This window comes from Acipenser ruthenus, chromosome 36, assembly GCF_902713425.1.
Source record: "Acipenser ruthenus chromosome 36, fAciRut3.2 maternal haplotype, whole genome shotgun sequence".
NCBI classification, from domain to species: domain Eukaryota; kingdom Metazoa; phylum Chordata; class Actinopteri; order Acipenseriformes; family Acipenseridae; genus Acipenser; species Acipenser ruthenus.
The window spans coordinates 11,178,105-11,196,483 of NC_081224.1; the positions used below are offsets into that span (position 1 = coordinate 11,178,105).

At 43.2% G+C, this 18,379-nt stretch overlaps 2 protein-coding genes across 2 annotated transcripts; one reads left to right on the forward strand and one right to left on the reverse strand.

Annotated features, from left to right (window-relative positions):
• Positions 1–281: 281 nt before the first annotated feature.
• On the reverse strand, positions 282–6,180 carry LOC117966875 (tubulin beta-4B chain-like). The gene is made up of 4 exons (XM_034913704.2): positions 5,970–6,180; positions 2,760–2,868; positions 2,370–2,480; positions 282–1,641 (listed from the first exon to the last, which is right to left on the reverse strand). Exons 1-4 carry the CDS (start codon positions 6,024–6,026, stop codon positions 584–586), a joined length of 1,335 nt encoding a protein of 444 aa, XP_034769595.1. The 5' UTR covers positions 6,027–6,180; the 3' UTR covers positions 282–583.
• A 5,754-nt stretch (positions 6,181–11,934) lies between these two features.
• LOC131706655 (C-type lectin domain family 17, member A-like) lies at positions 11,935–17,734 on the forward strand. The gene is made up of 7 exons (XM_059008183.1): positions 11,935–12,050; positions 13,891–14,019; positions 14,898–14,999; positions 15,787–15,849; positions 16,382–16,444; positions 16,728–16,876; positions 17,454–17,734. Exons 1-7 carry the CDS (start codon positions 11,960–11,962, stop codon positions 17,670–17,672), a joined length of 816 nt encoding a protein of 271 aa, XP_058864166.1. The 5' UTR covers positions 11,935–11,959; the 3' UTR covers positions 17,673–17,734.
• Positions 17,735–18,379: the final 645 nt, after the last annotated feature.

Here is an 18,379-nt window from a genome sequence, read left to right on the forward strand (position 1 = left end):
TCTGGACTCTTGACCGGAGGGTCGTGGGTTCAATCCCAGGTGGGGGACACTGCTGCTGTACCCTTGAGCAAGGTACTTTACCTAGATTGCTCTAGTAAAAACCCAACTGTATAAATGGGTAATTGTATGTGAAAAATAACATGACATCTTGTAACAATTGTAAGTCGCCCTGGATAAGGGCATCTGCTAAGAAATAAATAATAATTCTAGTCTAAACTTTGGCCCATCGCCATGCTACCCCCCAACCCACCACACACACAGAAAGAAACCACACTTCCAAATTCAAAGGTTTCAACTCTTTATTCTATCGAAGCAACATGTGTTTACGTTTTTGTTATTAATATTGTTTGAATCCCAACATGATAAAAGAGTTTAACATGATTTCACACAGACATGAATCACCACTGAGAGAGAGAGAGAGAGGAGGGAGAGACATTAAGGGAGCAATTGGAAGTAATGAAAACAAAAAAAAACAAGTTGTATTCACCAAGTACAGGTATAGGAGGTATCTTTCACGTCCAAAAATAAAACAGCAGAAATATGGAGAGAGAGAGAGAAAAAGGGGCAGCAACAGATGCGACATTTAAGCCACCTCCTCCTCCCCTTCCTCCTCGAACTCTCCCTCCTCGGCCGTGGCGTCCTGGTACTGCTGGTATTCCGACACCAGGTCGTTCATGTTGCTCTCAGCTTCGGTGAACTCCATCTCATCCATGCCCTCCCCGGTGTACCAGTGCAGGAAGGCCTTCCTCCGGAACATGGCGGTAAACTGCTCCGAGATGCGCTTGAACAGCTCCTGGATGGCCGTGCTGTTCCCGATGAAGGTGGCCGCCATCTTCAGCCCCCTGGGCGGGATGTCGCAGACGGCCGTCTTCACGTTGTTGGGGATCCACTCCACGAAGTAGCTGCTGTTCTTGTTCTGCACGTTCAGCATCTGCTCGTCCACCTCCTTCATGGACATGCGGCCGCGGAAGACGGCTGCCACTGTGAGGTAGCGCCCGTGGCGCGGGTCGCAGGCCGCCATCATGTTCTTGGCGTCGAACATCTGCTGGGTGAGCTCCGGGACGGTGAGGGCGCGGTACTGCTGGCTCCCCCTGCTGGTGAGAGGGGCAAAGCCGGGCATGAAGAAGTGCAGGCGAGGGAAGGGGACCATGTTGACGGCCAGCTTGCGCAGATCAGCATTCAGCTGGCCGGGGAAACGCAGGCAGGTGGTGACGCCGCTCATGGTGGCGGAGACCAGGTGGTTCAGATCCCCGTAGGTGGGGGTGGTGAGCTTGAGCGTGCGGAAGCAGATGTCGTACAGGGCCTCGTTGTCGATGCAGTAGGTTTCGTCCGTGTTCTCCACCAGCTGGTGCACGGACAGGGTGGCGTTGTAGGGTTCCACCACGGTGTCCGACACCTTGGGGGAGGGCACCACGCTGAAGGTGTTCATGATGCGGTCGGGGTACTCCTCGCGGATCTTGCTGATCAGCAGGGTGCCCATGCCGGAGCCCGTGCCTCCTCCCAGGGAGTGGGTGAGCTGGAAGCCCTGCAGACTGTCACAGCTCTCAGCCTCCTTCCTCACCACATCCAGGACCGAATCCACCAGCTCCGCTCCCTCTGTGTAGTGACCCTTGGCCCAGTTGTTGCCAGCGCCGCTCTGACCTGCACAGAACCAAGGAGGGAAGGCAGGATATGAGTACAGAAGGCAGGCAAAACAAAACGACTTGAAAAGTTGCGTGGCTATAAAACTTTAAAGGTAACGTCGGGTTGTGCAGAGGTTGAAAAGACGCCGGTCATTTTGAACATTGAATATTGTCAAGGTTACATTTCCTGCAACATACTGCCCTCTGGTGGTCGTGAGACAAACCAAAAACTGTACAGGCCTGTTAACTTCGTTCAACATTCCCTTTAAAAGTCCTAGCCACCTTTATTTCTCTCAGTGACGCTATTATAAAAGGGAGCTCATTGAAGTGTGGGCATGGATATAAGGTCTAAATATTTAGGACAGATTGAAGGAGAGAAAGGCTACATTTTAAAATAATAAAAATAACCATGCAAAGCTGCTCTGACAGAAATGGCTCTGCATTGCAGCAGGGAAAAAAGAGACTCTAGAAAATAAGAGACAGCTACCTACAAAGAAGGAGGTATCCAAATACTATCACGCCAAATAAAAATAAGTAACTAAAAATATAAAATAAATACATAGATCACGATCTGCAAACGCCCTCCGCTCACGCAGGTACAGACTTGCACACTGCCGCCTCCTCAGCTGTCTGTTTGTTTAGTAATGTAACATTTGAGAATGCATACCTGTCTGCTAGGACCTTGTGACTGCTGAGCTCAGGCGAGGAGAAAGTCCGGTTTTATATACCACCCCCCAGGTTACTCACCGAACACGAAGTTATCGGGTCTGAAGATCTGCCCAAAGGGTCCAGATCGGACCGAGTCCATGGTCCCGGGTTCCAGATCCACAAGGATTGCTCTCGGCACATATTTACCACCTGCGAGGAGGGGAGAACGCAGGGTTAAACACCAGCATCCGGTCACAGCCACAGCCGTGTGCTTTGTACAAAACAAGGCAATACAACCAGAAATCAAATAGGCAGCCCTGTTTGTTACTCAATTAAACTGGCTTCCAATGAAAGCAGATGAACAATCACAACCACTGTCTGTAAAAAAAACAATTCAGATTCCTCTGTCCTAAATGGAATAACTTCTGCCTGGGTCCTTGGTCCAGTGGGGGTTTGGGTGAGATCCCCAGTTGTTTTGGGGTTACCCACCTGAAGCCTCGTTGTAATAGACGCTGATCCTCTCCAGCTGCAGGTCGCTGTCTCCATGGTAGGTGCCTGTAGGGTCGATCCCGTGTTCATCGCTGATCACTTCCCAGAACTGACAGCAGGGGGCGGAAGAGAGGGACAGGGAGAAATGGTAAATGCTTCTTTTCGGACGAATTGGTACTGAAAACCAGTGCTGAATACTGTGTGCAGCAACCTGTTAATCACAGCTCTCTTATCATCACCATCCTGCCCTGTGCGTAACCCTTTAGAGAGGATTCCTACACTGCATGTAGAGAGAACGCCTTTCCAGTTGTGGTGAAGTCTGCAGAGGAAATTCTTTTGCTTAGTAAGAGTATTGATTGTTTGGAGGGACCCGTGTGCAGCATGTCACTTTTGGGATTTAGTCGTCATGGTGATTTCCTTTTCCCCATGACAGGAATATTTTTTAGGAGGCTTCGATGGGCGTCTGCATGCCTTGGAGGTGCTTGTACGTCACTTCCCTATTTGTACTTCCAGCGAGAGCTTTCCACTCCCAGACCTGCTGCAAGAAGCCCCCAATCATGAGTCCCCCCTGTGGGTGGGGTGGGGTGGGGTGTGTGTGCGTGTGTGCGTGTGCGTGTGTGTGTGTGCGTGTGTGCGTGCATGCGTGTGCTCATGCAGCTCCAGACAGCTCCAGACAGTCCACCTGCCTTTGTTCTGTCTGAGTCACATGGTCAAAGTCAGTTTATATAAAAATGTTTATTCTGAAAATCATAGACTTGCAGCTTTAGACCTGATGTGAAGAAAAAACACAATAACACAATTAGAAACGTCCAGCTTCATAAGCAGACAGGCCAGTCTGAGCCACTGCAAGGAGAAGCTGCATCCGAGAGACGTCCATGGCAACAGCTTATATATATCTATCTATCTATCTATCTATCTATCTATCTATCTATCTATATATATATATATATATATATATATATATATATATATATATATATATATTCTATAAGAAGAATGCTCAAACAGAACACTCCCTGTGTTCCAATGTAAAGGTCTATTTGCACGATGCATGCTGGTTGGTGTTACTATTAAGCAAACAGCATCAGCTGCTAATGGGATCATTGGAAATCAAGGCGTTTTTACATCATTAAAACATCACTCGCTATTTCGCAGTTTATCTCACTCATTCTTCACTAAATATATGGACTTTATAATCTATTACCATGCCATGGTTCACTAAATATCTTCGCAGGTTCCATCACGGAAAGCTGCAGCATTTTGTGGTGTAAAATGGTGGAGAAGTCTCCCATTCTGTTATTCTGCATCGGTAGTAAATGGAGAATATTTGAGGTGTCACTGCGCTTGTGGGATTTTTAATAGGGAATAAACCCCACCCCAAATCAAACTAGTCTTTGTCAGACAGCAGCATTCTCGCTCTGCAAATGATACAGGCGGAAACGTGGACGTAAACACACATCAAATGCATAATTAATAGCAATATCCGGGCATTTTTGTAAGATGCTAAATGAAATAACTAGACCAAATTCCTGTACCAATCGCACAATTAAAGATCTGACCAAGAACAGCAACGTATCGCGTGTGAAGATGCTGCAAAGCCTTCTACTGTGTATCGATTTCCTGTTTAAAATGTTACTTTGAAGATCTAGCTTCATTATTAATTATTAGACAATAAACGCGACCCTGCCGCGCCCTCTCGGTTGAGCCCGCTGTCTCCTTCCGGAGCTCTCTGCGCCTCCAGACTGCGGAAATAATGAGCCAAGAATTTGGACCCATTTCAAGTTCCTCTCGGCTGCTTCAAAAGGCTGTTCGCTTCTAGACAAATGTCTTTTATTCCTCGTTTTAAAAAAGACCTGGGAATTTAAAAATTAAACCCCTCCTTTCTTTCACTGTGGAAGTGTTTGCTTTGTACCGCTTGCTTCCCTCATCATGCAGCCTACAGTATGTATCTTATAAAACACAATACAAAGAGTCTATTCTATCGGCACCCACAAGTGTTCGTTTTGGGGGGTTGTTTTCGCTGCATGTTCTTTGTCAAGCTGAAAAAGCCTCGATGCGTCTGCCAGTTCACTCAACCCCTCCCCGTGGGACTCCAGTCCGAGCCTCCATTTTCTTCTCTGCATCTCCAGTCGGAACGCATTTCCAGTGAGCTGGTTTTTTGGCACCTTACACAAGCGATCCATTGTGTTCGTTCTGACACTGAAGAGAGATTTCATTCAGCTGCGCCGCTGCGTGCGCCCTTAGACTGCAGGTGTAGGGGCTGCATTTCTAACACGAGTCAAAGACATTAACAGAAATGCAATCTTATTTTTAAATACGTTTATTTAACATACTAGCTGTCGGTGGCCACGCTGTTTCACACAACCGCATTGCTATAAGGGCGTTCTTGCATTCAATTCATGCATTCACCCTTTAAAAAGGACGCTTAATTTATTTTTCACTTTCAAGGGTGACGAGTATGATGCAGATTCGAATGGGTTTTAAACGATTACATCATCACGGTGCATTCTCAAATAATTCACAGAAAGACGGCGTTTCCAAATTGAAAAGAAGAAACGCAGACGGTTTTTGACATTTCAGAAATCTAATGAAAATATTTTAATTTTAAATATGCCCTTGCTTCTACGTTCAACCGTGCATATAAAATGCGCTTTAAAGATAACACGATTTGAAAGAGCAGCATACTTATTACAGCGAGTTATTTTAGCAGGCAAACCCAAATGCATTAATCCCTTACTCCAGACAGGTCATACCATAACATTATTACTATTATTATTATTATTATTATTATTATTATTATTATTATTATTATTATTATTATTATGCCGCAGCTGTACGCTGTGCTGCACTCCCTCGCTCCCTACAAGGGCGATTTGTCACAAAACGCCATTTAAAATGAATCTGCTATAATATTTGCACAAAAAAATACATTTTATAGTTGAAAAATAGTCATTTTTTTGCTTAGACGCCCCGTCCTTTGCAAAGGTTAAACAGTGACAGCATTCTCACGGCACCCTTACGAGCATCCTCTCACTAATTTCACACCCGCCCGATCCATGATTATTCCTCTTCTGTAACCCGCTCCACTTTCTTTATATTGAATAACTCGATTATTGTAACGAACACAAGTATCCAGCTGTGCGCGCAGCTGCCCTGGAAGAATCAAGCTATTAATGTATATTTTGCAGCGACACAATGTCGACCCCTTACCTTGGCTCCAATTTGGTTTCCACACTGGCCGGCTTGCAGATGAACAATTTCACGCATGTTGATTGTTTAAATTCGGCACCAAAAAAAAACTGTAAAATGTGTGTATGTATATTTATTTAAGATAACAATAACGGAATCTGCAGAGGAATGATGTGAGGTCTGTGCGGATCGTGCTTGCCTCTCCCACCTTGAAACTGTCTGCGATGCGCGCTCCAGTACATTCGGGAGCCGGTCCTGCTGCAACGTGACGTCATCGCCATGGCAACCACCCCCCCCCCCCCAGACAGAAGGGGGGGGGGGGGGTTGTCTGATTATCATCTCGCGATATAACTAACAGTAGCCTGACAGACATACAGACAGACAGAAAGCGAGCCGCGGTCTTGTTAATCTGTGCTGCAATAGCTCGCTTTAATCCTTTTGGGACGCAGGCGCCGCAAATAAAACGATGCCAACTTTCTTATATTTTGCAACGAGGTGCACGAAAACAGTTTAAAATGTACTGACGGGTTGGATGCGGTCATCCAAATGGTCAGTCTCCTCCTCGTAGTAGTTTAGTCGCTCTCAAATGTATTTTAAGAAGAAACTGTTTGAACATTCACCGCTCAATTCCTTGTGTTACCTGAAGGGGTTAACGTTTGCCAGACGGAGTTAATATGTGAAAATAGATTTATAAAAACACACCTTATTTTCTTTGGACGAATGCATTTGCAGACCGTCTCAGCCCGCTCAGAGTGAACAGATCTGGGCTCGGCATTATTTTTTTCCCCGTCGGTTATGTTTCCAGTGTTAGTTTGGTTTCTTTGAGAGTCAGTTGCCTGTACTGTATTACACCTGATATCATTCTGAGGAGATTTCAAATCCTGCGAAGCACGAAACAGCTGGTAAAATCGAAGCAGGCGTTTATATACCAGTACTAGGCTGTAGGAGGCTGTGTGGTCCAGTGGTTAAAGAAAAGGGCTTGTAACCAGGAGGTCCCCGGTTCAAATCCCACCTCAGCCACTGACTCATTGTGTGACCCTGAGCAAGTCACTTCACCTCCTTGTGCTCCGTCTTTCAAGTGAGACGTAGTTGTAAGTGACTCTGCAGCTGATGCATAGTTCACACACCCTAGTCTCTGTAAGTCGCCTTGTATAAAGGCGTCTGCTAAATAAACAAATAATAATAACATTGAATTGCACAACACTTTGTAGTTTCCCATATATTTCAAGGAAAACTGACAACAAATGCAACTTTATTTAAAACTGCATTAGAAACACCTGCAGTCAACGAATGGCGAGCAACAATGCTGTGGCGCCCTCTAGTGGAAACTCTAGGAAGTGTCCTCTCAGTATCTGATATAACTAGAAGCGTTTGCATGGTGCGTGGGATCGACTGAACTGTATGTGAAGAAACGTGAAAATAATAAAAAAGGATATTTCAGCTGCTTACCCTTTATTAACCGATACACCTCTGCTTGATAGAGTCCGTTAGATCAACACAGAACAGGTGAAGGAAAAATACAGTTCAAACAATTCAAATATAACAGCTATTCATGCATAATATATATTTATTATGAAAATAAATATGAACAGAAGAAGGGGTGTGGTTGATAATTGATAACTATGGCTTTATAACACACACCTTCTCACCACTTTCTGTAGAAGTTTTTCACACTTCATTTAGACTCCGGGATGTGTATAGACCAGTAGAAAAAAACACACTCAAAACATGAACTTAATAAAAATTAAATGACAAAAAAAAAAAAAAAATGACGAAGTTTTGTTCAATGGCTTTTCACTTTCTTTGAAGCCTAATAATAATAATAATAATAATAATAATAATAATAATAATAATAATAATAATAATAATAATAATGTCACCACCTTTGGACAGTGCGCTCCGTACACGTGCTTAGATCGAATAGATATAACCCAATAGATAGCCGTCTCCTGTTTAAAAATATGCTGTATATTTTAATGAGCATTGAGGCTGGATGGAAGGCAGTGTGAATGGAAGGCTGGCAGAGATGGGGTTAAATCTACCCCTGCCCGCAATCACGGGGTTAAATCTATCCCTGCCCGCAATCACGGGGTTAAATCTATCCCTGCCCGCAATCACGGGGTTAAATCTATCCCTGCCCGCAATCACGGGGTTAAATCTATCCCTGCCCGCAATCACAGGTGTGCCACTGTATACGGACCACATCCCAAACTTTGACATGTATTTCAAATCTTTTTTTTTTAAGTCTGTTTCATTTAGGTTCGATTTTTTTTTCTGGCAGATCCCTCTTCTAATCCTTCAGATCCTGGTGGGAACTTTATTCACAGCTGGCTTCACTTCTCCAAGTTAACACTCCGTGTGAATACGTACCTAATATTTCCAGCACTAAATCCCTGAGTTCAATCTACACTCTCCCTTTATAGAAAGGAATGGAAGATACCTTCAGAAATGAACCCCACTGTCTTACAATGAAGAAACTCGAGCCCAAACCATAAACAGACCGCAGCATTATCAGCACTGCAGACACAGCTTCAGAAGATCAGCACAAAGGATACGAGTCTGTGGGGTTTCGCCTGGGATGACTAACGATGGAATATTGCCTCATTTTTAAGTATTTTGTTCTATTTTTGCCCCGTTTTTATAAGCAGCTCCTGTATGGTGTTTTATTAGGAGATACGTATTAAAAGATGATATTGTTTGAAGACGGCGCTCACTTTAAAAGACTTTAATATTTTTTAAAATATCGCATTTTATGATTTTTTGTCAGTTTTTCGTGAAGTATATAGAGAACTATTATTATTATTATTATTATTATTATTATTATTATTATTATTATTATTATTATTATTATTATTTGTTGTTTATTTAGCAGACGCCTTTATCCAAGGCGACTTACAGAGTCTAGGGTGTGTGAACTATGCATCAGCTGCAGAGTCACTTACAACTACGTCTCACCCGAAAGACGGAGCACAAGGAGGTGAAGTGACTTGCTCAGGGTCACACAATGAGTCAATGGCTGAGGTGGGATTTTAACTGGGGATTTGAACTACAAATGCAATATGTGAACATTATTCATCGGGTTTCGTTCGACTTTATGAAGCACAATTAGTTCATTCTGGGTGATGCAAAGCCTGGCTTTGTGTGGTGATCATTGTAAAAACACTACAAATAAGACACAGGCTGTTCCATTCTGTACTGTCCTGTGTACCTGCAGCGCGTGTTCAAATGACGGCGGTGTTAAACTCCGTCACAGTGCTGTCAGCCTGCATTGAAACATGGCGCTGCATCCCCTCTGATTGAAACATGACGCTTCATCCCTTCTGATTGAAACATGGCGCTGCATCCCCTCTGATTGAAACATGGCGCTTCATCCCTTCTGATTGAAACATGGCGCTTCATCCCTTCTGATTGAAACATGGCGCTTCATCCCTTCTGATTGAAACATGACGCTTCATCCCTTCTGATTGAAACATGGCGCTTCATCCCCTCTGATTGAAACATGGCGCTTCATCCCTTCTGATTGAAACATGACGCTTCATCCCTTCTGATTGAAACATGGCGCTGCATCCCCTCTGATTGAAACATGGCGCTTCATCCCTTCTGATTGAAACATGACGCTTCATCCCTTCTGATTGAAACATGACGCTTCATCCCTTCTGATTGAAACATGGCGCTTCATCCCTTCTGATTGAAACATGGCGCTTCATCCCCTCTGATTGAAACATGGCGCTTTATCCCTTCTGATTGAAACATGGCGCTTCATCCCCTCTGATTGAAACATGGCGCTTTATCCCTTCTGATTGAAACATGACGCTTCTTCCCTTCTGATTGAAACATGGCGCTGCATCCCCTCTGATTGAAACATGGCGCTTCATCCCTTCTGATTGAAACATGACGCTTCATCCCTTCTGATTGAAACATGGCGCTTCATCCCCTCTGATTGAAACATGGCGCTGCATCCCCTCTGATTGAAACATGGCGCTTCATCCCTTCTGATTGAAACATGGCGCTTCATCCCTTCTGATTGAAACATGACGCTTCATCCCTTCTGATTGAAACATGGCGCTTCATCCCCTCTGATTGAAACATGGCGCTTCATCCCTTCTGATTGAAACATGACGCTTCATCCCTTCTGATTGAAACATGGCGCTGCATCCCCTCTGATTGAAACATGGCGCTTCATCCCTTCTGATTGAAACATGACGCTTCATCCCCTCTGATTGAAACATGACGCTTCATCCCTTCTGATTGAAACATGGCGCTTCATCCCTTCTGATTGAAACATGGCGCTTCATCCCCTCTGATTGAAACATGGCGCTTTATCCCTTCTGATTGAAACATGGCGCTTCATCCCCTCTGATTGAAACATGGCGCTTTATCCCTTCTGATTGAAACATGACGCTTCTTCCCTTCTGATTGAAACATGGCGCTGCATCCCCTCTGATTGAAACATGGCGCTTCATCCCTTCTGATTGAAACATGACGCTTCATCCCTTCTGATTGAAACATGGCGCTTCATCCCCTCTGATTGAAACATGGCGCTGCATCCCCTCTGATTGAAACATGGCGCTTCATCCCTTCTGATTGAAACATGGCGCTTCATCCCTTCTGATTGAAACATGACGCTTCATCCCTTCTGATTGAAACATGGCGCTTCATCCCCTCTGATTGAAACATGGCGCTTCATCCCTTCTGATTGAAACATGACGCTTCATCCCTTCTGATTGAAACATGGCGCTGCATCCCCTCTGATTGAAACATGGCGCTTCATCCCTTCTGATTGAAACATGACGCTTCATCCCTTCTGATTGAAACATGACGCTTCATCCCTTCTGATTGAAACATGGCGCTTCATCCCTTCTGATTGAAACATGGCGCTTCATCCCCTCTGATTGAAACATGGCGCTTTATCCCTTCTGATTGAAACATGGCGCTTCATCCCCTCTGATTGAAACATGGCGCTTTATCCCTTCTGATTGAAATATGACGCTTCTTCCCTTCTGATTGAAACATGGCGCTTCATCCCCTCTGATTGAAACATGGCGCTTCATCCCCTCTGATTGAAACATGGCGCTTCATCCCTTCTGATTGAAACATGGCGCTTCTTCCCTTCTGATTGAAACATGACGCTTCTTCCCTTCTGATTGAAACATGACGCTTCTTCCCTTCTGATTGAAACATGGCGCTTCATCCCCTCTGATTGAAACATGACGCTTCTTCCCTTCTGATTGAAACATGACGCTTCTTCCCTTCTGATTGAAACATGACGCTTCTTCCCTTCTGATTGAAACATGGCGCTTCATCCCCTCTGATTGAAACATGGCGCTTCATCCCTTCTGATTGAAACATGACGCTTCATCCCTTCTGATTGAAACATGGCGCTTCATCCCCTCTGATTGAAACATGGCGCTTCATCCCTTCTGATTGAAACATGACGCTTCATCCCTTCTGATTGAAACATGGCGCTGCATCCCCTCTGATTGAAACATGGCGCTTCATCCCTTCTGATTGAAACATGACGCTTCATCCCTTCTGATTGAAACATGACGCTTCATCCCTTCTGATTGAAACATGGCGCTTCATCCCTTCTGATTGAAACATGGCGCTTCATCCCTTCTGATTGAAACATGACGCTTCTTCCCTTCTGATTGAAACATGGCGCTTCTTCCCTTCTGATTGAAACATGGCGCTGCATCCCTTCTGATTGAAACATGACGCTTCTTCCCTTCTGATTGAAACATGGCGCTTCTTCCCTTCTGATTGAAACATGGCGCTTCATCCCCTCTGATTGAAACATGGCGCTTCACCCCTCTGATTGAAATATGGCGCTTCTTCCCTTCTGTGCGAGAACTGCTCACTTCCCCCGAGTTTTAAAAAAAAAGTGGTTACCCAGCTGCATTCCCCAAATAAACACTTCCTGTTGTGATATTAAACACAACTGAAGATAGTAAAGTTGAATAACTCTGCGCAGAACATTAGTCCGACTGTTGGATCACACCTGGACTGGCAGCATGGAGGGGAGTGATGTCTATGGGAATATGGGCTTCCATCAGCAGACTGGAAGAAGAGCACTGGTAGACAGGCGGAGAATACAGGCTCCAGGTACAGCTATAGTTTCCATGTCTCATCTGCGGACTCGTCTGCTTCGTGTTTGAAGTGTGTTTGTTATAACGTCAGTAGTTATATGCTTTGCGTAATTAGGTCCATATTTATTTTTCCTGTGGTGTAGGAAGATAATACAGATAATACAGATAATACAGATAATACAGATATTATAAGAAATGAAATCGTTTCACTGCAATGTTTGATTGAATGACATTTTAAAATAGGTACATGCACCTGGTTATTCTCTCTCTCTCTCTCTCTCTCTCTCTCTCTCTCTCTCTCTCTCTCTCTCTCTCTCTCTGTGTATATATATATATATCTGGTACGAATTTCAGACATTCAATCTGCATCATATTTTGCATCCTTCTGTGATTTCGATGGGATGCATTCTTTTTATCAAAATATGCACCCTCAAATGATGATTTCTGGATACAAATAGGTGAACTATGTTAAACACCCATTCATTTATGTATGTATCAGTTTTGATTTCCTATATTTACACTAATGTCCAGTAACAGACTAATGATAAGTTCCTAGAACTGACTGAAGTAAAGTGGTATACTTTCTAAATCCACCTTCTCAAATGACATCAATGCAGTAATGTCAAGTTCATGGTGAAACACCAGGACATCATCATGATAGCAACGTTCAGACATACATACATACATACATACATACATACATACATACATACATACATACATACATATGGCCAAATGTTTAGCATCACCTAGAATTTTAGGATTGAGTACTTAGTTCTAAAGCTCGACTCGTGGTTTAAAATGAATTGCTACTGATGTTGTGAATGCGAGCATGTGTTCCCATGACGTCAGAAGCGCTATCCTGTTTGTTGCCGCGCGGGACTCTGCTTGGTTCCCCGCGTGGGTTCCGAATGCAGAAGTTTCAATCAGGTATAAATAGAGCTGCCTGATGTTTTCTTTAATTAAATACAGTACATGATATAACACTGAGAAGCAAACCGCTTTCCTGTGTATCGTGTAAGACCTCGAATAACATTTCATTCAATTGCTTGGTTCTACATTGATAAAATCAGCCAAAAAAATAGGAGTTCATTAAAGACTGGAGTAGCCACTTTGAAAATACAGCCTACTGTATCCCAGTGATGCTAACAAAATATCATGCACATGTCATTATTATTCAAATATACCCAAGACCCTCACACCCCCAGTCGTGATAGGAGGGAGCAGAAAGGTCGAGACAGCGATAAGCGAGTACAAGAGTTTTGAATTAGATGCTAGCAGCGATAGGGAGACGCTGCAGAGAGCGGAGCAGCGGTGTAGCGTGGGGGAGGAAGGGAACAGATAAGGCGAGCAGCGGAGTTTTGGATGAGCTGGAGCAGACGGGTAGGGAAGCCGGCCGGGAGGGAGTTGCAGCAGTCAAGGCGAGACACATTTTTCAAAGTGGAGCTATCAATTTATAGCTAACGCCTATGTGAAGAAGAAAAACATTCTAATCATGCATGTGGTTGAAACCGCATAGAAAACACGTGTTAAATCCTGCAAGATGATATCAGAAAGAGGAAGTCTTTTTTTATTAAAGCAAACATTCTCGTCTTGCATTCAGTGTTTTTTTTTAAAAAAAGTAATCTGTTCTAGTCACTCGAACACAATTGTAAACTACAGCAGATTACTGACCACGTTCTCTCTAACTTTAGGTGACGTCAGAGAATTAGATAAATGACGTCCCTATAGCCTGCAAGCAACAGATGGTATCAGAATCGAGTCACTTCAATATCCGATTAAAGGGTTATTAAATTATTCTATTCACGTGTTAAAAGATCCTTTTTAAAAATCACTGTCGCATAATTGTATTGAAGCAAAAACAGCAGTGGATGATGAAGAGGAAGTCGACTATGCGAATATTGAAGATTCCATTGAACCGGAGGAGAAAACACCAAACTCAAAGAAACCACTCGCAGAGGAACCGAAACCACAAGCAGCCACAAGTAAGCTATTTATCACCCTGTTCCTAAAACACCGATTTCACAGACAGGCGATTCATTTGATTGCGCTGCAGGCTTTCACAAATGCTACTGGACCGAATGGAAAACAGTGGCACAGCTATTTAATCACAGGCATTTTATTTAAACAGATCAAGTCTTTGGACACAGAACAAAGGCTCAGTTTGCTACGAATTCAATATTGATTCACAGCTGGTACTCAATAGATACATTTAAAACAGCGCAAATAAACTAAAATGTTTCTTTTTTTAACTTCCAATGTTAAGTTATAATATAAAACTAGATAACCTTAAAACGCCATTTTACTCATGTTGAGAAAAGTATTGCTCAATTGATTCAAGACCCACTGTGTGAGATAAAAAAATATTCGGCATTGTGTTTAAAAATATAACGCTGCGATATGACCACAGCAGGTGACGTAGTGCGATCTGATTGAGATCAGTCGATTAAATGGAACGTTATCAAGCAAAAATCATCCCATATGAATGGACCAGTAGGTACCTACTAGCCTACTAACCCCTAAATCTACCCCCTACCCCTAAACCTAATGTCTACCCCTAAATCTAATCTCTACCCCTAAACCTAACTGTGTTACTATTAGAGTGATTGTAGTATTATTTCAACACTGCTTCTTTAGCGCCCTCTAGCGGCTGCTACATCCGACGTCCATTATAGCGCTTGATCCGGACCTGCCTGTTGGGATGCGAGTAGATACCTACTGGCCCATTCCTATGGGATGATCTTTGCTTGATAACATCCCATTGAATCGACTGATCTCAATCAGATCGGGTGAACATTTCATCCGTGTCACCAAATATTATTTGTACCATTTATTTATTTATGATGTAACTTCTTTCTTTCAGAGTCAAATGCCTGTGGTGCCAAGTCGATTGTGGTTCTCTACATCCTTCTGATAGGCAGCTCTGCAGTGTGGATGGCTCTGTTCTCCAGGGCTTTTGCGAAATGTAAGAATCTGAAATGTGTTTTTTTTAATATTCTTTAGGTACACAGTAAAGTAAGACAGGATTACTCAATATTATTTGTTTATTTTAGCATTCGCCTTTATCCAAGGTGACTTACAGAGACTAGGGTGTGTGAACTATGCATCAGCTGCAGAGTCACTTACAATTACATCTCACCCGAAAGACGGAGCACAAGGAGGTTAAGTGACTTGCTCAGGGTCACACAATGAGTCAGTGGCTGAGGTGGGATTTGAACCGGGGACCTCCTGGTTACAAGCCCTTTTCTTTAACCACTGGACCACATTATCCTCCTTAATGATTCTGCCCTGATGATCGCCAGGTTTTCATTTCTAAAATTACCGCAGAAAGAGAAAGGAATCCTTCAAGTCAGCGATTTAAATGGACGTTGCAAAAATTATAGTCAAAGAAGTGATCTTTTGAAATACCAGAATATCCACGAATAATGTTATAAAAACTAATGTTTGCCAGTACTGAACTAACAAGCATGTCAGGAACATCCAGCCCCCTGCCAGCATCGTAAATTCAAAACTGGAGCTGTCCGCGCGACGGGACAGTTGATGACCGTGATCCAGCAGCATGCACAGAATAGAAGAATTAGCAAGGAAATGTTTAATCACACTTTGATAAGAGGATGATATCCTCGGTAATGCAGGACCGCCTCCACACCCCCAGCAGGGGTTAATAAGAGGATTTTGAAAGCCTTGGTTAGCTAATGCTGTGTCCCGACAGGCAGACTGGCTGGTGTATGACGTTAATGTTTCTGTTTCAGATTCGGAAATAGCTGCAGTACTACAGGACGTGAGAACCACACAGAAGACCTTGCAAGACAACGGTAGGCACACACAGGGCTCTGGGGCTCTTTCATACTGAATATATTTATACAGCAGTGTCTCCTGAAGGAAGATGAATGTACAAATACAAATGAAATATCAAACTCTTGGAAAAAGCATTTTTTATTGCATGTCTGTTTATTTAACAGTTAAAGACCGGTTTGGTAATTTCAGTTGCATTAGCCACTCCTTTGAAAGGCATGACTTTACACAGGTGCTTTGGCGCACCCTAGTGGACACATTTCTGTACTGCCCCATTGTAGTCCTCAGTAAAATAAAGTAACATAAAGCTGTCTCTTGTCAGTTTGTGTCTTTTTTTTCTGATATTTATATATTAATCATGCTCTGTTTTTTGGAGGGTCTGGGTGGATAATATAGGACCGTTTTTTTTATTTTCTTTCTTTAAAAAAAAATTAGGAACCCTTAAGATGTACTTGTCAGCATTACACGTGTTCTGGCCCAGCTAGATTAGTATTGGACTTGAGAAAGACCCGAGAATAGTTTAGTAATGGACTTCTGTGTGCTTCCTTTCAGATTCTCAGCTCTCTGCGCTGGTCACTAGCTTTGGAAATGACGTGTCTCACCTAATCAGTAAAGGTAAGCATCTGTAACAGACGTTTCTTTGGTAATCCGTTTTCTTCAACGTTTTCCACCTCGTCACTAGCCTTTACCCTTTGTTATCTTAATTGCTAATGTAATCTTGCATATGATTGGTCAAAACACACATGCCATTGACCAAATCCTGCCTTAAAAAAAAGAGTAGTTACCTTAACACTGCCCATAGTTTACAGGTTTATTAAAGTGTACAAATGTTTCACAAGCCTATCGCTTTTGTCCAGAGCTGTAAAATAATGATAACTGAAGATGTCCTTGTCTTCAGTGTGCATCAAAACCTGCCCCTGTGAATGGATCTCGTTCAGTGAAGCATGCTACTACTTCTCCAAGAAGCGCGCAAACTGGCACAAAGCAAAGGAGTCCTGCAACAGTAAAAACGCTTCCCTCGCAGTGATCAGCAGCGACCAAGAGCTGGTAAGCAGGGGTAGCGCTGACCTGACACACTGCTAGTCCACTCAATCGCACATCACAGGGCTGTAAAGTAATTGGTGAAGCTTGCAGCTTCAGAGGGACGGAACTGCAGGTACGGGTTCCAATCCAACATAAAAGTGACGCTTTAGAACATTTAGGAGTTCTAGAATCTAGCGTGCGTACTGACAGCACGGGGTTGTGAAACATTACATTCACAAATAGAGCACCAGACATTAGCCAAAAAATTAGCAAAATTGTATTGCCCATTTGACCTCCCTTAGACCCCTTGCTTACTAAATACCCTGGTGCCTCTGAATAAACAGGTGCTGGGGTACCCCACTTATTACCAATTCAAGTGACTGGGTATGACGTGTTCTCTTCATTTTACCATTACAAATCAGGTTCTGGAGAAGGATATCCAAGGATAACACATTGAATATTCTACCAGTTTTGTCAGAGTTCCACTCAGGAAAATCATTTTACAGTAAAAGTGTTAAGACTCATTTGATTTAATATTCACTATATGTTATTAAAAACGATTCCCTTGCTCTCCAACTACTTTCTACAATGATGTTTTCAGGATTATCTGAAGAGCAGAATAGGCTCCACTCATTACTGGCTTGGACTGAGTGATTCTGAGACGGAAGGGAGTTGGAAGTGGCTGGACGGACGCCCAGTCGAGACAAGGCAAGTCCTTCCAAACGATGCGTTCCTAAATTTAGTGCGATTACATCATGCCGCTGCAAATTCATTAAAAACAGGAGACCGCTTGCTCTTCAGTGCAATTTCCAATGAATAAGCATTCCTGTAAAAGACTGAGAGAGAGACTCGAGACCTGGTCACTCAGATTACTCCTTGTAAGCACTGCACAGGAGACAGCCCTGCAGCTTACAGTCTGGGGAGATTGAATTGCTGTAACTAGACTCGCTCTTTTCAAACGTTCAGTTTACAGGGGCTCACACAATACTGTGATAAGTCTCGTAATAACTGAAGAAGGATTCATAAAGCGAGCTTGAAGTGTTTCCCATTTGCGTGTGATCACACGTTCGTGTTTTATAGGACACCATGCGATTGATAACTGATGTCGTTCTACTATTTAGATTTTGGAATTCTGGGGAGCCAAACAATGCTGAAAATAATGAAGACTGTGGCAAAGTGACCAGCAGCAAACTGAATGACATTCCTTGCAACTCGGAAGAACACTGGATTTGTGAAATGAAGCTTTAAAACAATCCTGATTCTCTTAGGACACACAACGCCCTTCTGAGGAGCAAACTAGAAGGGTCTTGTAATGGTCTTTGTAGAGAGTATTGTGCTATGAAACTTGATGAGGTCAAACTTAAAAAAACAAAAAAAAACAATAGACAAACTGTAACAGTAGTTGTGCGCAGTCTCTTTATTTTACTTTGATTGCTGTTTTTCATCAAGTAGGCGATTCTGTGCGTGTGACGGTCCGCAATACTTCTTGACCTGCCCCTTCAACATGTGAACATTTCAATTGATAGA

Excerpts from the sequence above, each read along its gene's own strand:
- LOC117966875 (XM_034913704.2), bottom strand. The coding sequence starts at position 6,026 with ATGCGTGAAATTGTTCATCTGCAAGCCGGCCAGTGTGGAAACCAAATT. Across the intron at positions 2,869-5,969 it reads GAAACCAAATTGGAGCCAAG|TTCTGGGAAGTGATCAGCGA; the intron begins GTAAGGGGTCGA and ends CCCTGCTGTCAG. Across the intron at positions 2,481-2,759 it reads CTATTACAACGAGGCTTCAG|GTGGTAAATATGTGCCGAGA; the intron begins GTGGGTAACCCC and ends CCCTCCTCGCAG.
- LOC131706655 (XM_059008183.1), top strand. The coding sequence starts at position 11,960 with ATGGAGGGGAGTGATGTCTATGGGAATATGGGCTTCCATCAGCAGACT. Across the intron at positions 15,000-15,786 it reads CTCCAGGGCTTTTGCGAAAT|ATTCGGAAATAGCTGCAGTA; the intron begins GTAAGAATCTGA and ends TTTCTGTTTCAG. Across the intron at positions 16,445-16,727 it reads GTCTCACCTAATCAGTAAAG|TGTGCATCAAAACCTGCCCC; the intron begins GTAAGCATCTGT and ends CCTTGTCTTCAG.